A 22,476-nucleotide genomic window follows, 5' to 3' on the forward strand; every position below is an offset into this window, starting at 1 on the left:
CATTCTTCTGGATCTTTCTGTAGCTTTATTACTATTGACCCCCCTCTACTCCTTGATACCCTCTTCTCTCTAGGTTTTGGAGACACCATTCTCTCCTCATTCTCCTCCTACCTATCACACCACTCCTTAGTTTCCTTTGCTGGATCCTCATTCGGATCACACCCTGGGCTCTTTTCTTTTCTCCCTCTGTACTACTTCACTTGGTGATCTCATATAAGCTCCAATGAATTTAATTTTCATCTCTATGCTGATAATTCTCAAATCTCCCTATCCTGCCCTAACCTCTCTGCTGACCTCTAATCTTGCATCTCTAATTGCCTTTCAGACATCTCAGACTGTATGTCCAATAGACATCTTAACTCAACATGTTCCAAGCTGAACTCATTTTCTTTCCCCAAATTCTTCCCTGCTTCTACCTTCCCTATTACTGTAGAGGGCAATGCCATCCTCCCAGTCCCTCAGGCTCCCAATGCAGGAGTCATTCTGGGCTCCCCATTATCTCTCACCCCACTCCCCATATTCAATCTGTTGCCAAGGCTTGTCAATTTCACCTTTACAATTTGTTCCCTTCACTCCTCTGACATTGTCACCACTCCAGTGCAGGCCTTCATCACTTCACACTTGGACTATTGCAACAATCTGCTGGTGGGTCTTCCTGCCTCAAGCCTCTCCCCACTCCACTCCAATCTTCATTCAGCCACTAACATGATTTTCCTAAAATTCAAGTCCAACCATGTCACACCTAATCATTAAACTCCAGTGGCTGTCTATTGCTTCCAAAATCAAATCATACCTTACCTTACTCCCCAACACTTACTCTTGAATCCAGTGACACTGTCTCCCAGCTGTTCCATAAACAAGATACCCCATCTCTCAGCTCTGAGTAGTTTCTCTGACTGACTGCCATGGCTGGAATGCTCTCCCTTCTCATCTCCTCCAGATGGCTTCCTTGGCTTCCTTTAAGTCCCAATAAATCCCATCTTCTATAGGAAGTCTTCCTTAATCCCTCTTAATTCTAATGCTTTCCTTTTTTTAATAACTTCTTATTTATCCTGTATATAGCTTGTTTGTACATTATTTGTTTCCTTGTTCTCTCCCCCATTAGACCATGAGTGAGCTCCTTGGTGAAAGGGAGTCTTTTGTCTCTTTGTATCCCCAGGCTTAGCACAGTTCCTCACACATAACAGGTGCATAATGTTAACTAACTGACTAAGACTTCCTCCAGAAGTTGGAGACACTTTGAATATACTCTTAAGAGTTCTGCATTAATCTGTTAACCAAAGAAGGGAAGCTTGTACATCTGCTCATAAACCCCAAACAATTAGGTCTGAGGAAACTCTCAGTAACACAACTGTGATTCCTACCAAAGAACTCTATTTCTTACCCCCATCCTGTATAATCAACCCGCAGTAATTCTCTAGAAGCAATGTAATACTGCAGTTTGTGTTTCTTGAAAATGTAGATAATATGAAATATGTTTTAAAATAACTTTACTAAAATAAATATACCAACTCCTGAAGCCTTACCTTGCTACTCTTCCTCGAAGATCTCCCAAACCAGAAAGTTGGCGCATCTCCAGACTCTTTAAGGCAGAATTTGTTCCATAACTGATGTTATCCCTGGCACGTATCTGTTCTTGTAGGACCTTAATTCAACAAGAAAATAGCAAACAAAGTCACTTGGACTTACAGGAAAGAAGTTTTAAGCTTCTTGTGTGAAAAAAAAAATTTCTCATCAATTACAAGAGGGTACATCTGAAACAATAACCTGATATAAAATTATATATGGAATGATGGAATTTTTGAGGTTCAAGATATCTCAGATTCTGCTCTTCCCCCCATTTCACAGATGAAGACACTGAAACCAAGAGGTGAAGTAGCTTTGTTCCACATCATCCAGAGAGTTGGTGAAAGAAACCAAACCAGAACCCAATTTTCCTAACTTCCAATCCAGCAGTCTTGTCTGATAACATTCATGGCTTTGCATGAAGCAATCTTCTACAACTTAATAGATGTAACACCTAAGGGAGGAGTTAAATTATTTCTAGCATTTTCTCATAGTGAAAGTCATTTTTTCACAAAATCCTTTGAGACTCAAGAGTTAGCTAACTTCATGGGTAGACACTAGTTAAGCTTAACACAGGATTTTATCTTATGCATGAAATATAGCATGTATCAAGAATTCCTAAAAAGAAAAAAAAACAAGAACAAAAATAGTATATATTGAGAAAGGTGTTAGACAGAGTGTTATATTGGGGAAATCACCTAAAAGAGAACCAAAAATGTTATCAACAGATTGATATCAGTCTTGGAAGAAGTGCACTAAATGTTGTCCCACAGAAAAAGGATTTAAAGTTAAGATAAATGGAACATAGAGACATTTTGAGATACTGTCCTATCTGGTGATCCTAGGAAATTCTGTCCCACCTCCAGTTATTCAAATTTGCATGTGCCCAATAATTAACTACCATATAACAGTGAAAAATTTCTTTATGTACAATTATGTTTAAACTAAAACAAAGATATTTCAGCCAAACATAAAGAAGGATTGCTAAACCATCAAGTATGGCAGTTATTAAGTCTCCATCTCACAAAATCTTCATAAAGAAAACAGACAAGCTCTCTGTTCTAGAAAGGGACAGAAGACAACCCCTAGTACAGCATAGGGAACACAGAACCAGACTTTGGGTCAAGAAGAGCAGGTTTCAAATACATACTGCCTCTGATATTTTCTAGCATAAACATAAACAAATCCCTTTGCCTCACTGAGCCTCACAACTTAGCTGTAAAATAGAGGCAAAAATAACTGGAATAAATTCCTTGTAGGATTCTGGGAAGCCCAAATGAGATAATACATTTAAAGTACTTTGCAAACCCTCAAGAATCATACAAATGTGAGATGCCAATATTATTATTTATTTTTTGGTCTAAACCTGTGATTTCATTGTGATTTCATTCAAGGGAGGAAATCTCTATCAGTGCAGGTCAGTAACCCTTCTGCAACTTAGAGAGATGCACTGAGCACTGAAGGGTTAACTGATGGACCAACGATCACATAGCCAATACACTTTCAGAGACTTAATTTGAACCACATCTTTTCAACTCCAAGGTGAGTGCTGGGTTCTGAGCCAGAAGTGTAATAATTTCCTTCCAGTTCTAGAAATCCACACAGGTATGTATTACTACCTATTTGCATAAAAACTGTCAATTTAGAGAGAACCAGAAATTTATGCACTCATGATTCTACACCAGTAGGGATTCCAAAATTTTACTTGCAGATGTGCAAATAAGCTTTATGATCAAAGGATCCCACAATCAGCACTCTTAGTGTGCAAATGTTGTCATATCAATGTAATTATTACTGTGCTTTCCATTATGTCTTTTCTCCTCTAATACCATCTTGACCCCATGATTGGGCACTTCAATGGTTCACTAGCCATTACCCTAGAATCCTTCAGTCTGACCTTCCATCCCCAACTTGTGGATTCTAATTTTCTACTAACCCCACCTTCCAATTTCTTTGTTGTTTTTCCAAGAGGAATGAGTATCACTACAGAAAAGTCACAAAATCAAGTTAATTTCATCCCCACATAATTCAAGTACTTAGGTTCAGCTGGACCCATGCTATTATTCAAAAACCCTTCAACTCTACCTTTATCTAATTCCACAACTTTTTCTTTCTTTTTTCACCACCAAATACAGTGCTTTTCCCTATATGTGCATCAGATTACCTAGCTATCTCCTTCTCTGAGGTGACTGAGCCCATTTGACATATAAATTCATTCAGCTCCCTCCTCTATTCCTCAAACTTTCTCAGCAGCAACATCTTTATCTCCTTCATTTCAATGGTCATACAAGAGATTGCACCTTCATTCACTAAGCATAATCCCTCTATTTGGACCAATGATCTCTTTACCTAGTTCTAGCAGTCATTCTTTCTCATGAGTGTTCAACCTCTCCTTCAACACTAGCTCCATCCCAATCTCCTAAAGATATGCTCAGTTCTCCTTAATCCTAAAAAAAGTTTTCCTTTAACCCTTCTCTCCCATCTTTTTACCTGCACTACTAAATTTCTAGAAGTGTGCCTTCACGCTGTTCTCCTTAATTCTTTGCAATCAGATTTCAATCCCAACCACTCCACTTAGAAAGTTACTAATAAACAAATCCAATCCAATTACCAAATCCAAATCTAATCCAATCACCAAATCCAAGAGTCTTTTCTTAGTCCTCATCTTCCTCAAGCATTCTGCTACTTTTGATGGTGTTGACCACTCCCTGCTAGTAGGATATACTCTCTTCATTTGGTTCTCCAGTTTCTTCTTCTTCTCTAAATGTTCCTCTCCTCCTTTCCAGGCTCCTCATCTCCAGAGCTTCTTAACGTGGGTTCTCCTCAACGGTCAGTCCTTGGCCCTCTTCTCCTGTCTTGGTGCCTTAGCCCCATCTACTCTGTCTTGCCAGTCTCATTCAATTTTGTAGCTTAAAGATAACTACAAAATTTGCAGCTCCAGAACTAAGCCTTATTTTTTAGCTCTAAACCTATAGTACTCACTAAGATACATCTCCAACTGGTTCTGCTATATCTCCTCAAATTCAACATACCTAAAACCAAATTCATTAACCTTCTCCATAAACTTCTAATTTTAATGTTTCTTTGTGACATCACCATTCACAAATTCTCCCATATTGCTAAGCTTATTATTATCTTTGACTTTTCCTTCTCTCTCATGTCTTGTTTTGAATCAGTTACCAGGTCTCATCATCCTACCTCCAAAACATCATTTGTATCTGTCTCCTCTTCTCTATTCACACTGCCATCATCCTAATTTATAGGCCCTTATTAATATCCATCTGGACAACTGCCTTCTTTAAGCGTTCAAACCTCCACTCTCTGCCTCTAATCCATCCTTCATACTGCTATCAGAAAAATCATCCTTTTACATTACTACATAGCCAAATTTCTACTCAAAAACCTCTAATGGCTCCCTATTATATACCAAGTTCAAGCTCCTTTACTTGATACTCTGGATCCTAGGCAATTAAGCACCATCCTACCTTTCTAGACATATCTTATTTCTCTGCTTTACTCTCCAACAAAACTGGACTATTCCCTGGCCCCTGAGCATGTGCTATATTCTCACACCTCCATGTTGCTCAGGCTGTTTCTTATACCCCAATTGCCCTCCTGCTCCTTTTTTGACTAACAAATTCCTATTAATCCTTTAAAGACCCAAATTAAGTGCCATCTCTATCAGGAAGTCTTCCCCACTTTTCCCTGAGTAGATATTGTCCTTGTCCCCCTGACCTCACATAGAACTGTATAGTTTTCTAATGCATTTATCACACATCAGTGTAGATATCTATGTTGCTGTGTTATCTCCCTACTGGATTCTAAATTCTGAAAGGGCAATAGCCTATCTAAATGGCACCTTCCTCTAGATGCCTTCCCCTCAACAACCTAGCTATAGGAAGCAAGTGCTTTCACAAATGTGTATTGTGTTGTATTGTACTCTATTGTACTGTATGGTACTGTATTGTTCTCAAGGTCTCTAGTAGAAATACTCTGTTGGATGTGAGTAATTAGTCATTGTTACTGCTGATATTGTTATATGCCACCACCAACCAGTAAAATTGGTCTCTAATTTCATTCCTTTCATAAAAGAACGATGGTGGAACAAGGTTTCAAAAGGGATAGCCAAGTGAATGGGGGTGGCTGGCTTAATAGGAGTAGCCATGGCAGCAGCAAGTCACAATTCTCTCTTACTGTTCTAGTGTCTTTTTCTTTTTCAAACAATTAAGAAAACAAAAATTCAAACAAGAGATACTCATCGGCAAATGCAAAAGTAACCTGGCCCATTTAAGTAGCCTTGCCTTCATAGAGCTAGACAAAGGAAAAGCAGCAGTTGGCAAAATATTAGAAGCCAAAAATACAAATTAAGGCTCAGACTGTCTCTATTAGTTCTAACACTATATGGATAAGAAACTTCAACAGAATGTGGTTCACTTTATACCTACGCAAATAATAAAATAATTTCTAGTAAATGCATGATGTCACAAATTTTCATCTCAATTTTTAAAAATAACAACTTTAAGTCTTTTACGGGATAAACTTGGGGGTTTTTTAACTGGAAATCATGAAAAGAGAAAGTTCATGAGGTCAAGCCATTGGCAGGGTCAAATAAGATAACACTGGTAAAGAGCCTTGTAAATTTTAAAGTATGATATAAATTATCATCATTATTATCACTTATTATTATTATTATTAAAAGTAATCTGGGAAATATTTAATGTATAACCTAACCATCACCAATCAAATGAGAAGTCAAACAAGAAAAAACAGGTCTAAGCTATCTCCAAAAGAAAAAGCAGCAAACACAAAAGTAAAGTTATAGAAGTAAACCGGTGAAAAAACCTAATGACATTTTTAAACTTTTTTTTAAATTTATTTGGGGGGGGGTTGGGGTTTTTGTTGTTGTTGTTGTTTTTTGCTCTTTAGCTAGGCAATGGGGTTAAGTGGCTTGCCCAGGGTCACACAGCTAGAAAGTGTCAAGTGTCTGAGGCCAGATTTGAACTCAGGTTCTCCTGACTCCAGGTCCTGTGCTCTATCCGCTGCACCACCTAGCTGCCCCCCAATTTATTATTTTTTACATTCATTATTTAAATTTTGATTTCTGAATTCTCTCCTCCCTCCTAGTCCTCCCCACTAACTGAAAAGGCAAGAAATGTGACATCAATCATACAGATGAAATAATGAAAAACATTGCCACATTTGTTGTTCTTGTTAAGTCATTTCAGTCATGCCCAACTTTTTGTGACCCTATTAGGGGTTTAATTGACAAAAAATGCTGGGTGATTTCTCATTTCCTTCTCCAGTTCATTTTACAGATGAGGAAACTGAGACAAACAGGGTTAATTGACTTTCCCAGGATCATACAGCTAGTAATGTCTGAAGACATAGTTGAACTCACAAAGCTGAGTCTTCCTGACTCTAGGCCCAGTACTCTAACCTCCATGCCACCTACCTGCCCAACTTTAGCCATTTTGAAGAAAAAGAAAGAAAGAAAGAAAGAAAGAAAGAAAGAAAGAAAGAAAGAAAGAAAGAAAGAAAGAAAGAAAGAAAGAAAGAAAGAAAGAAAGAAAGAAAGACAAGAAAAATAAAGTGGAAAAATTATGCTTCAACCTGCACACAGATTCTGTCAGTTTTTTCTCTGGAGGTGGATAGCATTTTATATCATAAGTCCTTCAAAATTGTCTTGGATCCCTGTACTGATCCGAGCAGCTAGGTCATTCACAGTCAATCATCATAAAATATTGCTGTTACTGAGTACAATGTTCTCCTGGTTCTACTCATTTCACTTTCCATCAGTTCATATACATCTTTTCAGGTTTTTCTGAAACCATCTTGCTCATCATTTCTTATAGCACAATAGTATTCCATCACAATCATGAACCACACTTGTCCAGCCATTCCCCAATTGATGGACATCCTTTCAATTTCCAATTCTTTGCCACCACAAAGAGTTGCTATAAATATTTATGTACATATAGGTCTTTTTCCTTTTTCTTTGACCTCTTTGGGATACAGAACCAGTAGTGGTATTTTGGGGTGAGAGGGTATTCACAGTTTTATTCTGTAATTATTCCCTATCATTCCCTTTGGGAATAGTTCCAAACTGCTCTCCAGAATGGTTGGATCAGTTCACAACTCTGTCAACAATTCATTAGTATTCCAGTTTTTCCATATCCCCTCCAACATGTGTCATTTTCCTTTTCTGCCATATTAGCCAATCTGATGGTATGAGGACGTACCTCAGAGTTGTTTTAATTTGCATTTCTCTAATCAATAGTGGCTTAGAGTATTTTTTTCATACTATAGAGAGCTTTGATTTCTTCTAAAAACTGCCTGTTAATATCCTTTGACCGTTTGTCAACTGGGGAATGACTCATATTTTTATAAATTTGATTCAGTTCTCTTTATAGTTGAGAAATAAGACCTTTATTGGAGAATCTTGTTGTAAAAAAAAAAACATTCCCAGCTTCCTGATTTATTTCTAATCTTGACTGCACCGGTTTTGTTTATGCAAAAACTTTTAAATTTCACATAATCCAAATTTATCATTTTACTATCCATGATCTTTCTATCTCTTGCTTGGTCATAAATTCTTCCCTTACCTATAGATCTGATAGGAAAAATTTTCCATGTTTCCCTTATTTCTTATGATATCACCCTTTATGTCTAAATATTGTACCCATTTTGACCTTTCTTCATATATGGTGTGAGATGTTGGTCTTTATCTAGTCTCTGCTAAACTGCTTTCCAGCAAGTTTTGTCAAATACTGTCCCAAAAGCTTAGAACTTTGGGTTTATCAAATTACTATGATTACTATGGTCATTAACTACTGTACATTGTGTTCCTAATCTATTCCAAATTTCTTAGCCAACAGCACATTGTTTTCATGATTACCACTTTGTTTGCAGTTTGAAATCTGGTACTGCTGGCCTGCCTTCCTGAAAAGTTTTTTTTTCATTCATTCTCTTGATATTCTTGACCTTTTGTACTTCCAGATAAATTTTATTATTTTTTTCTAGCTCTATAAAATAACTAATGGTGGTTGGATTGGTATGGCACTGAATAGGTAAATTCAGTAAGACAGAATTGTCATTTTTATTATATTGGTTCTGCCTATCCATGAGCAATTAATATTTCTCCACATGTTTAGATATGTCCTTTTTGGGAATTATGTTCATATAGTTCCTGAGTTTGTCTTGGCAGGTAGACTCCCAAGTATTTTATATTGCCCGCAGTTGTTTCAAAAAGAATTTCTCTATCTCTTCCTATTGGACTCTGTTGGTAATATATAGAAATGTCAATTATTTATGTGGGTTTAATTTGTATCCTGTAACTCTGCTAAAGTTGTTAACTGTTTCAGCTAGCTTTTTAGTTGATTTTCTAAGATTCTCTGAGTATACCATCATATCATCTGCAAAGACTAATAGTTTTGTTTCCTCATTGCCTATTTTAATTAGTTCCTTTTTCTTCTCTTATTGCTATAGCTAGCATTACTAGTACAATATTGAAATCATAGTGCTGATAATGAATCTTTGCTTTACCCTTGATCTTAGTGGGAAGGTTTCTAGCTTATCCCCATTACAGATGTTTGCTGACAGATTTAGATAAACACTACTTATCATTTTAAAGAAAGCTCCATTTATCTATGCTTTCTAATATTTTTAATAGTAATGAGTGTTGTATCTAGCCAAAATATTTTTCTGCATCTACTGAGAAAACTATGACTTTTGCTTTTTGTTGTTATTGTTATTGATATCATCAATTATATTGATAGTTTTCCTAATACTGAACCAGCCCTGCATTCTTGACATAAATCCAACCTGATCATAATGTATGATCTTTGTGATATATTGCTGTAATATCCTTCCTAGTATTTTATTTAAAATTTTTTCATCAATATTCATTAAGGAAATTGGTCTATAGCTTTCTTTCTCTGTTTTTGTGCCTCCTAGTTTAGGCATCAACACCATATTTCTGTCATAAAAGGAAACTGGTAGGACTTCTTCTTTGCCTATTTTCCCAAATAGTTTATATAGTATTGGAATTAATTATTTTTAAATGTTTGATAGAATTCCCTTGTGAATCCATCTGGTCCTAAATATTTTTTCTTGGGGAGCTCATTTATGGCCTATTCAATTTCTTTTTAAACGAAGATCAGTTTACTTAAGTATTCTGTTTCCTCTCTGTTAATCTGGGTAATTTATATTTTTATAAATACTCATCCATTTCACTTAGATTGTCACATTTATTGGCATATAATTAGGCAAAATAGTACCTGATAACTGCTTTAATTTCATCTTCACTGGTGGTACATTCACCCATTTCATTTTTGATACTTGTAATTTAGTTTTCTTCTGAATTTTTTTAATCAAATTAACCAATGGTTTATCTATTACATTGGAAGTTTTTTTCATAAAACCACCTTCTAGTTTTATTTATTAGTTCAATGATTCTTTTATTTTCAATGTTATTAATCTCTCATTTGATCTTCAGGATTTCTGTTTTAGTGTTTAATTGGGGATTTTAATTTGTTCTTTTTCTAATTTTTTAATTAAATGCCTAATTCACTGATCTGCTCTTTATCTATTTTACTGATATAAGTATTAAGAGATATAAATTTTCCCTTAAGTACTGCTTTAACTGCATACCATAAATTTTGGTATATTTTCTCATTGTTGTCATTCTCTTCAATGAAATTATTATTTCTATAATTTGTTCTTTGACCCCACTCCTCCTTTATAACTAAATTATTTAGTTTCCAATTAATTTTTAATCTATCTTTCCATGGCCCTTTTATTAAGTTTTTGCATCATGATCTGAAAAGGATGAATTTAACATTTCTACCATTCTGCATTTGATTGTGAGGTTTTATGTCCTAATATATGGTCAATTTTTGTGTAGTCTCACACACTGCTGAGAGACAAAGGTATATTCCTTTCTATCCCCATTCAATTTTCTCCACAGGTCTATCATATAAAACTTTTCTAAAATTCTTTCTTATTTATTTTGTGATTATATTTATCTAGTTTTGAGAATGGGAAGTTGAGGTCCCCAACTAGTACAGTTTTACTATTTCCTCCTGTAACTCATTTAACTTCTTTAAAAATTTGGATCCTATATATTTGGTGCATATATGTTTAGTATTGATGCTACTTCATTGTCTAGCAAGATGTAGTTTCCTCCCTTATCTCTTTTAATTAGATCTCTTTTTTTGCTTTTGCTTTGTCTGAGATCATGATTGCTACCCCTACTTTTTTTACTTCCACTGAAGCAAAATATTCTGTTCCAGCCTTTTACCTTTACTCTGTGTGCATGTCTCTGCTCCAAATGAGTTTCTTGTAAGCAACATATTGTAGGATTCTGAATTTTAATCCACTCTGCTCTCTGCTTCCATTTTATGAGTGACTTCATTCCCTTCACAATCATGGTTATGACTACTAACTGTATTTCCCTCCATCCCATTTTTCCCCTAAGTATTCTTCTTTCTCTCTCCTTTCACCCTATGCCCCCTCAAAAGTGTTTTGCTTTTGACTACCACCTCCCTCAATCTGCCCTCCCTTCTATCACCCACGCTTTCTTGTCCCCCACCTCTCCTACTTCCCTATAGGGTAAGATAAAGTTCTAGACCCATTTGAATGTGTATGTTATCCCCTCTTTCAGCCAAATCTGATGAGAGTAAGGTTCAAGCAATGTTCACCAAACCACTCCTCCCACTTTCCCTCCATTTTAATGGGGTTTTTGTGCCTCTTCATATGAAATAATTTACCCCATTTTACCTCTTAGTTCCCTCTTCTTCTCCCAATACATTTCTCTTTCTCACCCTTTAAGGTTTTTTATGTCATCCCATCAAGGTCAATTTATATCCACACCCTCTATCTATGTATATACTCTTTCTAACTTCCCTAATAAGTGATATATTTCTTAAGAGTTACAAGTATCATCTTTTCATGTAGGGATGCAAACAGTTTAACCTTCCTGAATCCCTTATACTTTCTCTATCCTATTTGCCTTTTTATGTTTCTCTTGAGCCTTGTATCTGAAAATCAAATTTTCTGTTTGGCTCTGGTCTTTTCATAAGGAATGCTTGAAAGTCCTCTATTTCATTGAATATCCATTTTCCCCCCAGAAGGATTATACTGTTTTGCTGGGTAGGTGATTCTTGGCGATAATGCAAGCTTTTTTGCCTTCCAGAATATCATATTTCAAGCCCTCCAATCCTTTAACTTGAAAGCTACTAAATCCTGTGCAATCCTGACTATGGCTCCTTAATATCTGAATTATTTCATTCTGGTGGTTTGCAGTATTTTCTCTTTGACCTGAGAGATCTGGAATTTGGCTATAATATTCCTGGGAGTTTTCATTTTCTAATATCTTTCAGGAAGGGACTAGTGGATTCTTTTAATTTCTATTTTACCCTCTGTTTCTAGGATATCTGGGCAGTCTTTCTTGATAATTTCTTGAAAGAAGATGTCCAGGCTCTTTTTTTTTATTTATCATGGCTTTTCGGTTGTCTAATAATTCTTAAATTATCTCTCCTCAATCTGTTTTCTAGGTCAGTTGTTTTTCCAATGAGATATTTCACATTTTCTTCTATTTTTTTTTCAATCTTTTGATTTTGCTTGATTGATTCTTTATGTTTCATGGAGTCATTAGCCTCCACTTGCCCAATTCTAATTTTTAAGGAATTATTTTCTTCAGTTAGCTTTTGTACATCCTTTTCCATTTGCCCAATTCTACTTTTTAAATATTTCTTTTCTTCAGTGAAGTTTTGTACATCTTCTTCCATGTTTTTGTGCTTCCTTCACCAAGATTTTGAGTCTTTTTTCATGTTTCTCTCATATAATACTCATTACTTTTCCCAATTTTTCTTTTACCTCTCTAATTTTATTTTTCAAATCCTTTCTTAGCTCTTCCAGGAGATCTTTTTGGGCCTGAGATCAATTCATATTTCTCTCTGAGGCTTCACATGTAGACATTTTGATATCATTATCCTCTTCTGAGTTGGTGTTTTGATCTTCCCTGTCACCATAGTAGCTTTCTATAGTCAGGGTTATTTTTTGGTTAGTTTTTGCTCATTTTCCAGCCCATTTCATTACTTTTAAAGTTGAGCTCTACTTCCTGGGGTGCAGGGGGACATTGTCCCAAGCTTCTTGCACCAGGGACCAGGGGCCTGACCTCTGGCCTGCTGCACTAGGGCCACTGGGCCTTCTGTACTTTGCTGCTCATATGCTATGCCAGAGACTAGAAGCCTCACAGCTAGTTCACTTTGCCACTGGCCTACTGTACCAGGGCTGCAGGGCTTAGGTTTCTGACTTGTGCTGGGGCTAAGAGCCTTCTACTGACTTGCCCACACATTGTCTGTTCTGGAATGCTCTCCCCTTTAACTCAAGTAAGATGGACCTTTTCAACAGTTCTTCCAAGTTATCTTGGGCTGGAAATTTATTTCACCCCATCCTTTTGAGGGTTCCACTGCTCCAAAATTCATTTTGAGACATTACTTAAAGTTGTTTGGAGGGGAATTTGGAAAAGTTCAAGCAAGTCCCTGCCTTTTCTCTGCCATCTTGGCTCTACCCCAAGGCATATTTTTTTTTGACATGGCCAATGTGGGAATTTGTTTTGCTTGACTATGCTTATTTGTGACAAGGGTTTTGTTTTTCTTCTTTTTTTCCAGTGGGGGGAGGGAGAGAGAAAATTAATTTTTGTTCATTGCAAAAAAAAAATTTAATTAAGAAAAAAGGCAAACTTTTAAATTTTTGTCTTTATATTCCCAGTGCCTGAGAGGTAGAGTGGCATAATGGTTAAAGGGCCAATTGAGGAATCAGGAAAACCCTAGCTTCAAATCCTGCTTCTGACATATACAATATTAGTTCTATGATCACAGAAAAGTTCTAAGTGTTTAAGGAAACTCTCTAGAGAATAAATGATAGATAAGTCTGCATCAGTCTGGGGAGTACCCACATACAAATGAAACTATGTGGCTAGACCAAAATTTTCTCAGTACCTAAAACACTGCCTTGTACATAAAAAGTATCAAATTGTTTGTGGAGAGCTTTCAATATTGGCTGAGTTTATATTTTTATCCTAGGAAGAACAGGGATCCATTAAAAAATTTAACAGACCACTGGTCTGGGCAGAACTGTGTCTTAGAAATATTACTTGGCAACTATGTGGAAGATGGATTGAACATAGCTGAAACTGAAAACAGTCTCATGGCCAATTAGAAAGCTAGTACAACAGTCCAGGTGAGAGGCAATAAGAGCCTAGAATACAGGATCAACAAGACTTATCAATTGATTTGGATATTAGAGGTGAGGGAAAAGGAAGAGTCAAAGGTTAGAAATTATATGACAAGAAGCATGGTGTTAATCTCAACAGAAATAGGGCTATGTATTACACAGGCAGGCATAAGGATGAAAGCAATGAGTTCTACTTTGTACATACTGAGTTGAGATGTAGCTGAGACACTTAAGTCAACTCCAGCAGGCAGTTAGTGACATGGGACTAGACTACAGGAGAGTACTATATGGTTTGGAGATTCATCTGTATAGATTCTAACTCAACTTGAGGGAGTAGATGTGATCACCAACAGAGTGGGAAGACACTATGATAGGACAGCATCTATGGGCAGGAGATGGATGATAAGTCACCAATAACTTATAGAGCCAAGATGACTGAGAGACAGAGAAAAAGAGAAAAGAGAGAAAGAAGAGATAGAGAGAGACAGAGAAAGAGAAATAGAGAGATATCTGCCAGAGATTTAAGGTAAAGAAAATACTGTACTTTCTTATACAAATACTAGAGTTAATAAGACTAGAGTCTTACACAAATACACAAATACTAGAGTTATTAAACACTTCAAGAGAGCTATCATAATACCTTCTATAGTCTTCTCTTTTCTAAGTTAAACATAGCTTCTTCAACTGATTGTCATATGGCATGATCTAAAGGCCCTTAACCATCCTAGTTGTCCTGCTCTTAATGTTCTCCAATTTATATATGTTCTCTAATATTCCCGTTTGAGTATGATCAGAGTGGAGCTCAACAGGACTGTCCCCTCCAGAAAGATATGCCTCTCTTACAGTAGCCTAAGATTACTTTAGTTTTTTTAACTGCCATATCACACTGCTGATTCATACAATTAACGGTCCATGAAAATGCCTAGATGTTTTCCAAATGAACTGCTATTCAGCAATACCCCCTTCCCACCTCTCACCCCAATTACCATACTTATGAAGTTGGAGGTTTTCTTTTAGTCCAAATATAAGATTTTACATTTACTCCTATTAAATGTGGTCCAACATTCAATCCTATCAATAAGGTTCTCAATATCCTGCCCTGTTTGTTCCCCTTATAAACTCCGTATTCCCCACCCCCATACCATATTTCACCCACCTCAACCTCCAGGGAAGGATCCCTTTTAAGTACTGAAGTCACACAATAAAGATTGGGGGTTAGGAAACACTAGAGAAATGAAAAGTAAATGTATAAATGATAAAAGAAAAACCCACTACAGACAGGAACACTTGGAAGAAGTAGAAAAGGCTTCTACTCTAGAACACAAAAAATCTCTTCCTTCTTTACTTAGAGTCACACATCATAGGATGATTTAGAAGAACTGAGAAAAATTAGAACATTATAAAAACTAGAAGAGTTAAAGGAATCGTGTGTTTTTAATGAATGCTTGGTTTTTCCATGACTTTTTTCTGGTGATGGAGAATATTAGGTGGAGTTCACCTAAGAACCACCTGTGCCTATGCAAAGACCAAGGAGGCACAGGTGAAGTCCAAAAAAGAGAAAGCAGAAAGCTGTCTGATTATGATTTGCACTGGGCTTTAAGGCTCCAGAAAGGGAAAGAGAGCCTTCAGTTTTAATACTGGCCTTGGCATCAGGAAACCTAGATTCAAATTATACCTGAGATATATACTAGATATATGACTACACATGACTCATTTGATTTCTGAGCACCTCTTTCTTCATCTGTAAAATAAGAGATAATTTCCAAGGTCCCTTCCGGCTGTGACTGTCTGACATTATGATCATTCTAATTTATCCTGTCCAGTTCACCAGGACAGAAGAAGAGAGAGGAATTAGAGTAAACACTGCATCCATGAATAGAGGCTGTACACTGTTTGGAACTTCCTTTGGGCCACCTGTATCAGACTAACGTGTGTCAGACAGAACTCAGGAGGGTAGAAATCTAATGCATCCAGGGATTGTAGCAACTGACAACATTTTTGTATTCCATAACTCTGCTGTTGATAGCACACTATGACAGATCCACTAGGCGGATAGGAAGAGAATGGGAACAAAACTGTTGCAGGGAGAATGTAAAAAATGTACGTAGGTGATCCCAGCCCTGAGAAAAACAGGCTGCACAGAAAATCAATGTCAACAGTGGCACAAGGACAAGTACAATTTTAGAAACCATTCTGACCTGAGTTATTTTCCCTTCCAAAACTCAAGCAGTTCTGTACTTGATGCCATCTGCATGGATACACTCTCAGCCTAGGCATGCTTGTCACCACTGGCTGAGAGCACTCTCTCTCCTTTCCTCTTCTCATAGATATAGATATAGTGATATAGATACATACAAGTATATGTGTATGTATATATTATATATACATGAGTATATGCATGTATACATGCATGTGTGTAAGGCTTAGCTGGAACTAGTTGATCAAGTACAAAGGACTATACTGTGGAGATGAAAACTTTTACAATTAAACATCTGACTCCATTTTTATATACATATATATAGCATGTGTGTGTATATACAGATGTATAAAACATCTATATGTAGTTAAGTCCCAATATCTAAGCTATGAAACACTTTCCCACCAAATTTAGAAGAATAGATCAGACATCTTCAGTAATTTAAGCTACTATGAAATATTGTTAGTGTACCGGCCCTGAAATCATTGTACTACAGTGCTTTGAAGGATTTGGCAGTGACTTTATGCAAATATTTCCAAACATGCTTAGTGGGAAACTATAGTGCCCAACTTAGTTTCTATTTTATATTATGTCATTTGAATTTAATTGGGGAGGAGATAACTGAAAAGCAATTTCAGGAATCTTGAATAATTTATTTAGATCATTCTTATACCCATTTTTGTTCTCTTATTCTTCATTTTGATATGGATCTTTGCCTTATGTCTCAGGTTAATCTTAACATTAACCAGTATTCTTTCTTTAGTCATGAAAAACTCATCTAGCTAGCTAACTGCTTAGAATAACCACATGTGACAGACTGTGGCACTAATGTTAGTACAGTATATTATTGTATGATATAATCTATATATGGTAGGCTATAAATTTTTACACAAAGCTTTTTCTGGACAGCTCTAAATTTAAAGTAGACTAGACAATTGAACATACTCCTATCCTTCCTATCTAATAAGAGATAAGGGAGGTACAGCTGGAATAGGGGTGATGAAAATATATGTGAATGGCCAAGGCAAAAAAAATCACAAATCAGAATGTCGAAAACTTCCAAGAAATGCTATAAAACTTAACATAGCCATGACAGAGAAAGACAGAGAGTTCAGAAAACTCCCAAGAGTAATGATTCTACAAAAAGTTCTCCTCTGTCACATTCAGAGAAAGAATGACTGTAGGTCTCAAGATCAGTTGTTAGAGGCTATAATTTTTTTCTACTCATTCCTCTCCAGGCTATACTCCAGACTTCCTCTATCATGCCCCAGTTCTTCATACCTCACTCCAGCCATGTAATCCACACATTGGAAATACCCTTGCTCCTGCGGCCTCACCCTCTGACTAAATGGCTCCTTCTAGAAGCTTCATTTAAGGAAAGAGCCCAGGTCAGCTATGTCTCATTCCTCTCCAGGCTGTACTACAGACTTCCTCCATCATATCCTAACACCAAGTACCTGTGTTCCCTCTCCCCTTTTTAGCTTCATTTTATTTGTTTTCCCCATTCAAATGTGAGCTCCTGGAGGGCAGGGACTGGCCATCTTTCTACTTGTATTTGTACACTTAACACAGTACCTTGAACATAGCAAGGGCTTAAAAAATGTTGGTTGACTGACCCTTAAATTAACAAAATATGGTGGAAAACTGAGTGTCAAGAGAAGAGATTAAGACTCACTTTACAGACTAACTTGGTATAGTAGATTTTCACTCTTAAGGTAGAATTCTATTTTAATATATGGCATTACAGTATGATATCCAGTTTTATGTCACAATATCTATGCAGGTTTCACAGCCCCAATGACAGCACATTCTCATGCCATTTTATTGATGAGAATACAACAAATTTTGTTGAATAAGAATATCCTTTATGACAAATATATTCACAGGTCCCATTCCATTTATTAGACAATGTATATAAAATACACAAAATTATATATTAATAAAATTTGACATGACTAATTTCTTCATGTTGACTATTGCATCAGGATTTCAGGGAATGGGAAGCACTAAATTTCTTGGGTTATCGTTTGTATTATATTATTAAATAAAAAGAGTTATTATTGTTCATTCGTTCGGTCATGTCCAACTCCTCATGATCCCATAGACCATAGCACCAGGCCCTTCTATCCTCCACTATCTCCTGAAGTCTATCTAAGCTCATGTTTGTTGCTTCCATGACACTATCTATCCACTCATCCTCTGCCATCCTTTTGCCTTCAATCTTTCCCAATATCATGGTCTTTTCCAGAGTCTTGTTTTCAAGCTTCAGCTTCAGTATTTGTCCTTCCCATGAGTACTCTAAATTAATTTCTTTAAGTATTGACTGATTTGATGTCCTTGCTGTCCAAAGGATTTTCAGAAAGTCTTCTCCAGCACCACAATTTGAAAGTGTCAATTCTGTGGAGCTCAGCTTTCCTAATAGTCCAACTCTCACAGCCACACATTACCACTGGAAAAACCATAGCTTTGACTACACAGACCTTTATCAGCAAGGTAACATCTCTGCTTTTTAGTATGCTGTCCAGATTTGCCATAACTGTCTTTACAAACATCTTTTAATTTCACGGCTGAAGTTGCCGTCTCAAGTAATCTTTGAGTCCAAGAATATAAAATCTAATACCATTTCTATTTCTTCTCCTTCTAGTTGAGAGGAAGTGATGGGACCAGTTGCCATGATCTTAGTTTTTTTAATATTAAGCTTCAGGACAGCTTTTACACTCTACTCTTTCACCCTTATCAAGAGGCTTTTTAATTCTTCTTCACTTTTTGCCATCAGAATGGTATCATCTGCATATCTGAGATTGTTGATATTTCTCCTGGCAACCTTAATTCCAGCTTTTTATTCATCTAGCCTGGCATTTCACATAATGTAGCTAACAACATACAGCCTTGTCATACTCCTTTCCCAATCTTAAACCAATCAGTTGTTCCATGTTCAGTTCTAACTGTTGCTTCTTGACCTGCATACAGGTTCCTCAGGAAATAAGTAAGATGATCTGGTATTCTCATTATTTTGAGGACTTGCCACATTTTGTCATGAGCCACAGAGCCAAAGGGGAGTAGCCAGCTGCTTATCATTGTCTTGGTGATGGCGTAGTGAGGGCTTATCCGTACTCACTCCTTTGTCCCCAACCAACTATATCTCATGCTTCCTACCTCTCTTGGCCTTTGGATACAAACAACAATCAGCACCCAAATGCACCTCCAACCCTGTAAGGGGATGTAAGCAGTAAACTGGGGTTGCTGCAGCTGCCTGGTTCTTCTTCCTTTTGGATCAAAAAGGCTTAAGCCTCAAATCTGAAACTTAAAAGGAAAGGAAATTCTAAATATAAAAACCACTTTTTAATCACTTGAAATTTTCCCAAGTTTATTTTTCTGTTTCTGTCTCACAAATAAACAGCAAGCAGTCTTTTTCTTTAAGCAACATAAGAAACAAAGGAGGGGAGACCTTTTCAAAACCTAGAGGCCAATTAACTTAGCTGCTGATTGCAGTGTAGTAAATTCAAAAGATTAAGAAAAGCTGGTATTACTTGTGATAAATTAATATCATAACTTACATGCACAGAGAATTTTTATTTGTACTATCAATTAAGTCTGGTCAAATGGAAAACAAAAGACCTTTTGGAAAGAACTCTAAGTATATGATATTTGTAATTAAAAACATTTTCTTTATATCTTTTATTCAGATATTTGACAACTATACATAGAGCATTTTAACCTCATATTAGCATTTGGTACCTATAAGTCTTTAGTTATCAAATGTTTTCCAAACTAGAGTTTAAGTTTCTTGAGAATAGCAATTGTCCCATGCTAGCACACTGCCTTGATCAGTGCCTTGCATACAGTAGGTATTTCATGAATACTTATTGATTATAAAAAACCAATGTCAGTTTTCACTGTGCACATTTAAGAGAAATTTGGAAAAATTAGAAGAGAGTCTAAATAGAGTACTAAAAATGAGCAAAAGCTGGAAAACAATATTTATGATAAAGGATTAAGAAAAGTGACACTACTTAATCTGATGAAAGGAAAGGTGATAAATGGCTCAATAAATGTGAAGTTCTTATAGAGAAAACTATTTGGTTTTTCTCCGTGAACAAAAAAAAGAAGCTGATAAAGGAGATACAAGGGAAATTTGGATTATCCATGAATATCACTGACTGTGGCAAATCTTAGAGGCAGGATGGAACAGTGAAAAGTGCCCTGGATCTAGAGCTGGAAGATCTGCATTTCAAATCTTGGCCTGGCAATTTCCTATGTGACCCTCAAAAAAAATTTATCTTCTCCAGACTTCAATTCCTTCATCCATAAAATGAAAAGATGACCCCTAAAGTCCCTTACAAATGTAAATATATGACTCTATTAAGAATAGCTGTGAAAGCTGCTTTCCTGGGGCAGCTAGGTAGTGCAGTGGATAGAGCACCAGCCCTGACCCAGCCTCAGACCAAACACTTGACACTAGCTGTGTGACCCTGGGCAAGTCACTTAACCCCAACTGCCAAAAAAAGAAAAAAAAAAGAAAGCTGCTTTCCTGGAAATCATTAGGAAAATGATAGAAAAATATTTGTTTGGGATAGTTTAGGCTCAGTATTGTCCATACAATCTCTTGAAATTTCTTCCAGTTCTAAGGTTTAATAATTATACTGATACTAAATAATCAAATTTTTAAATGTGACATTTTTAAAGTGCCTACTATGTGAAAAGCACTGAAGTAAAGGCTCTCTCCCACAAGCAGCAAAAGACTTGTATGCAAAGAGCTAAAATGCAAACTAGAATATGACAAAAGCATTATGACAGTTTTAAGTTCTAAAAGGAAAATCATTTCCAACTGAGGAAAGAAAAATCATTTCTCAACTAAAAGGGTTGGAGAAGGGTCTTGAAGGATGAATAAGATTTCGACAGGTAGAAATTGGGGGTAGAGAAATACATACATAGAAGACAGGTGGAGTAGAGGCATGGTATTAGGAAAACATAGGAAATATTCACAGAATAGTGAGTGGTCCAATTTGGCTGAAACACAGAGTATGTAAAAGAGTGTAGTGTAGGGAACCTGCAGCCTTGAGGCCCCATGTGGCCCTCTAGGTCCTTGGGCGAAGCCTTTTGACTGAGTCCAAGTTTTACAGAACAAATCCTTTTATTAAGGGGATTTGTTCTGTGAAGTTTGGATTCAGTGAAAGGGCCACACTTGAGGTCCTAGAGGGCCACATGTGTTCCCCACTCCTGTAGGATAAGGTTTCAAAGGCTGGCACCAGCTGGTGAAGGACTCTGTCAGGCAGAGGAGTTTGAACTTTATCTGATATGTAACAGAGAATCACTAAAGAGTTTTAAGCAACGGAGATGCTTAAATACTCAAGGCAATATGTAATGATGGCCAGGGGTGGTAGTGATGGTGGTAGGAATGGAAAGAGGCAATGGATACAAGAGATATTGTGAGAATATGAAGGACTTAGCAAGTGAATGGATATAGGAAGTGAAGGAGAAAAAGAAGTAAAAAATTACATGTCAGGGCAGCCAGGTGGCAGTAGATAGAGCACAGGCCCTGGCATCAAGAGAGCCTGAGTTCAAATCCAGTCTCAGACCAGATACTTGACACTTACTAGCTGTGTGACCCTGGGCAAGTCACTTAGCCCCAATTGCCTCGCCAAAAAAAAAAAAGAAAGAAAGAAAGAAAAAAATGACAAGTAGCCTTCAAGAATAGATAACTGCAACATCAACAACCAAGCACAATGTCTCGGCTTTAAAAAATCTTACCTCAATATCACGATTAAGCTGTTTCACTATTGCCGTGATATTTCTGATGTGCTCTTCTAAGAACAGTCTAGCCAAGCGATCTCCTCCACCTTTATTTTGCATTTTCTGCAAACTGTTAACAATGTCATCTTTTATACGAAAAGCATGTTCCACGAGTGCTGCAGTTGTTTTCTCATGGCACAGAATTCTATCTTCCAACTGCTCGACTAGGCTTGCAGATGAATATGGAGCCACACTCAAAGACTGGCTATGTCGTGGCATGGTTCTAACTCGCCTAAAAAAGGCAATAATTTCACGTGTATTGCTAACATAGGAAAAACCATGAGTGATTCTACATATTCCATAAAGCAAAAATAAGCATGTAAGCATTATGCACAAAAGGGGTATGGGGCAGGGTTTTCTTCGTTCTTCCTCCTAATTTTTCCCCCCAAGACTAGACAGCAGCTAGCATACTACCTGAATAATAGAGCAAGAGGGAAACAAATATATTAATATCTGGTCAAACATAATCCTCTAACCTTTGGGGCGCACAAAGCTACTATGACTAGGTAGGAAAATCTTCCATCTTACCCTATCCCTCAATACTTACAGACTTTATCTTCTCAGTGGGGATTCAACTGTTTCCCCAGTAGCCTGGGTGGGTCAAGAAATTAGGCAGAATTTCCAAGGGCAAAAATCTACGGCTACTGCCTCTTCTGTCCTTCTATCTTTATCCTTCTAAAAGT

At 36.8% G+C, this 22,476-nt stretch overlaps 1 protein-coding gene across 1 annotated transcript in view; it reads right to left on the reverse strand.

The window, feature by feature from the left end:
- The window catches only part of FAM81A (family with sequence similarity 81 member A), a 77,678-nt gene that overhangs the window by 34,093 nt on the left and 21,109 nt on the right, over positions 1-22,476 (reverse strand). Inside the window, exons 3-4 of the mRNA XM_020981969.2 lie at positions 21,752-22,025; positions 1,527-1,645 (exon numbers count right to left, since the gene is read on the reverse strand). Of these exons, the coding sequence (XP_020837628.1) occupies positions 1,527-1,645; positions 21,752-22,025 (393 nt within the window). The remainder of the gene's footprint in view (positions 1-1,526; positions 1,646-21,751; positions 22,026-22,476) is intronic.

The sequence above is a fragment of the Phascolarctos cinereus genome, unplaced genomic scaffold (assembly GCF_003287225.1).
Source record: "Phascolarctos cinereus isolate Bilbo 61053 unplaced genomic scaffold, phaCin_HiC Scaffold_3;HRSCAF=262, whole genome shotgun sequence".
Taxonomy (NCBI): domain Eukaryota; kingdom Metazoa; phylum Chordata; class Mammalia; order Diprotodontia; family Phascolarctidae; genus Phascolarctos; species Phascolarctos cinereus.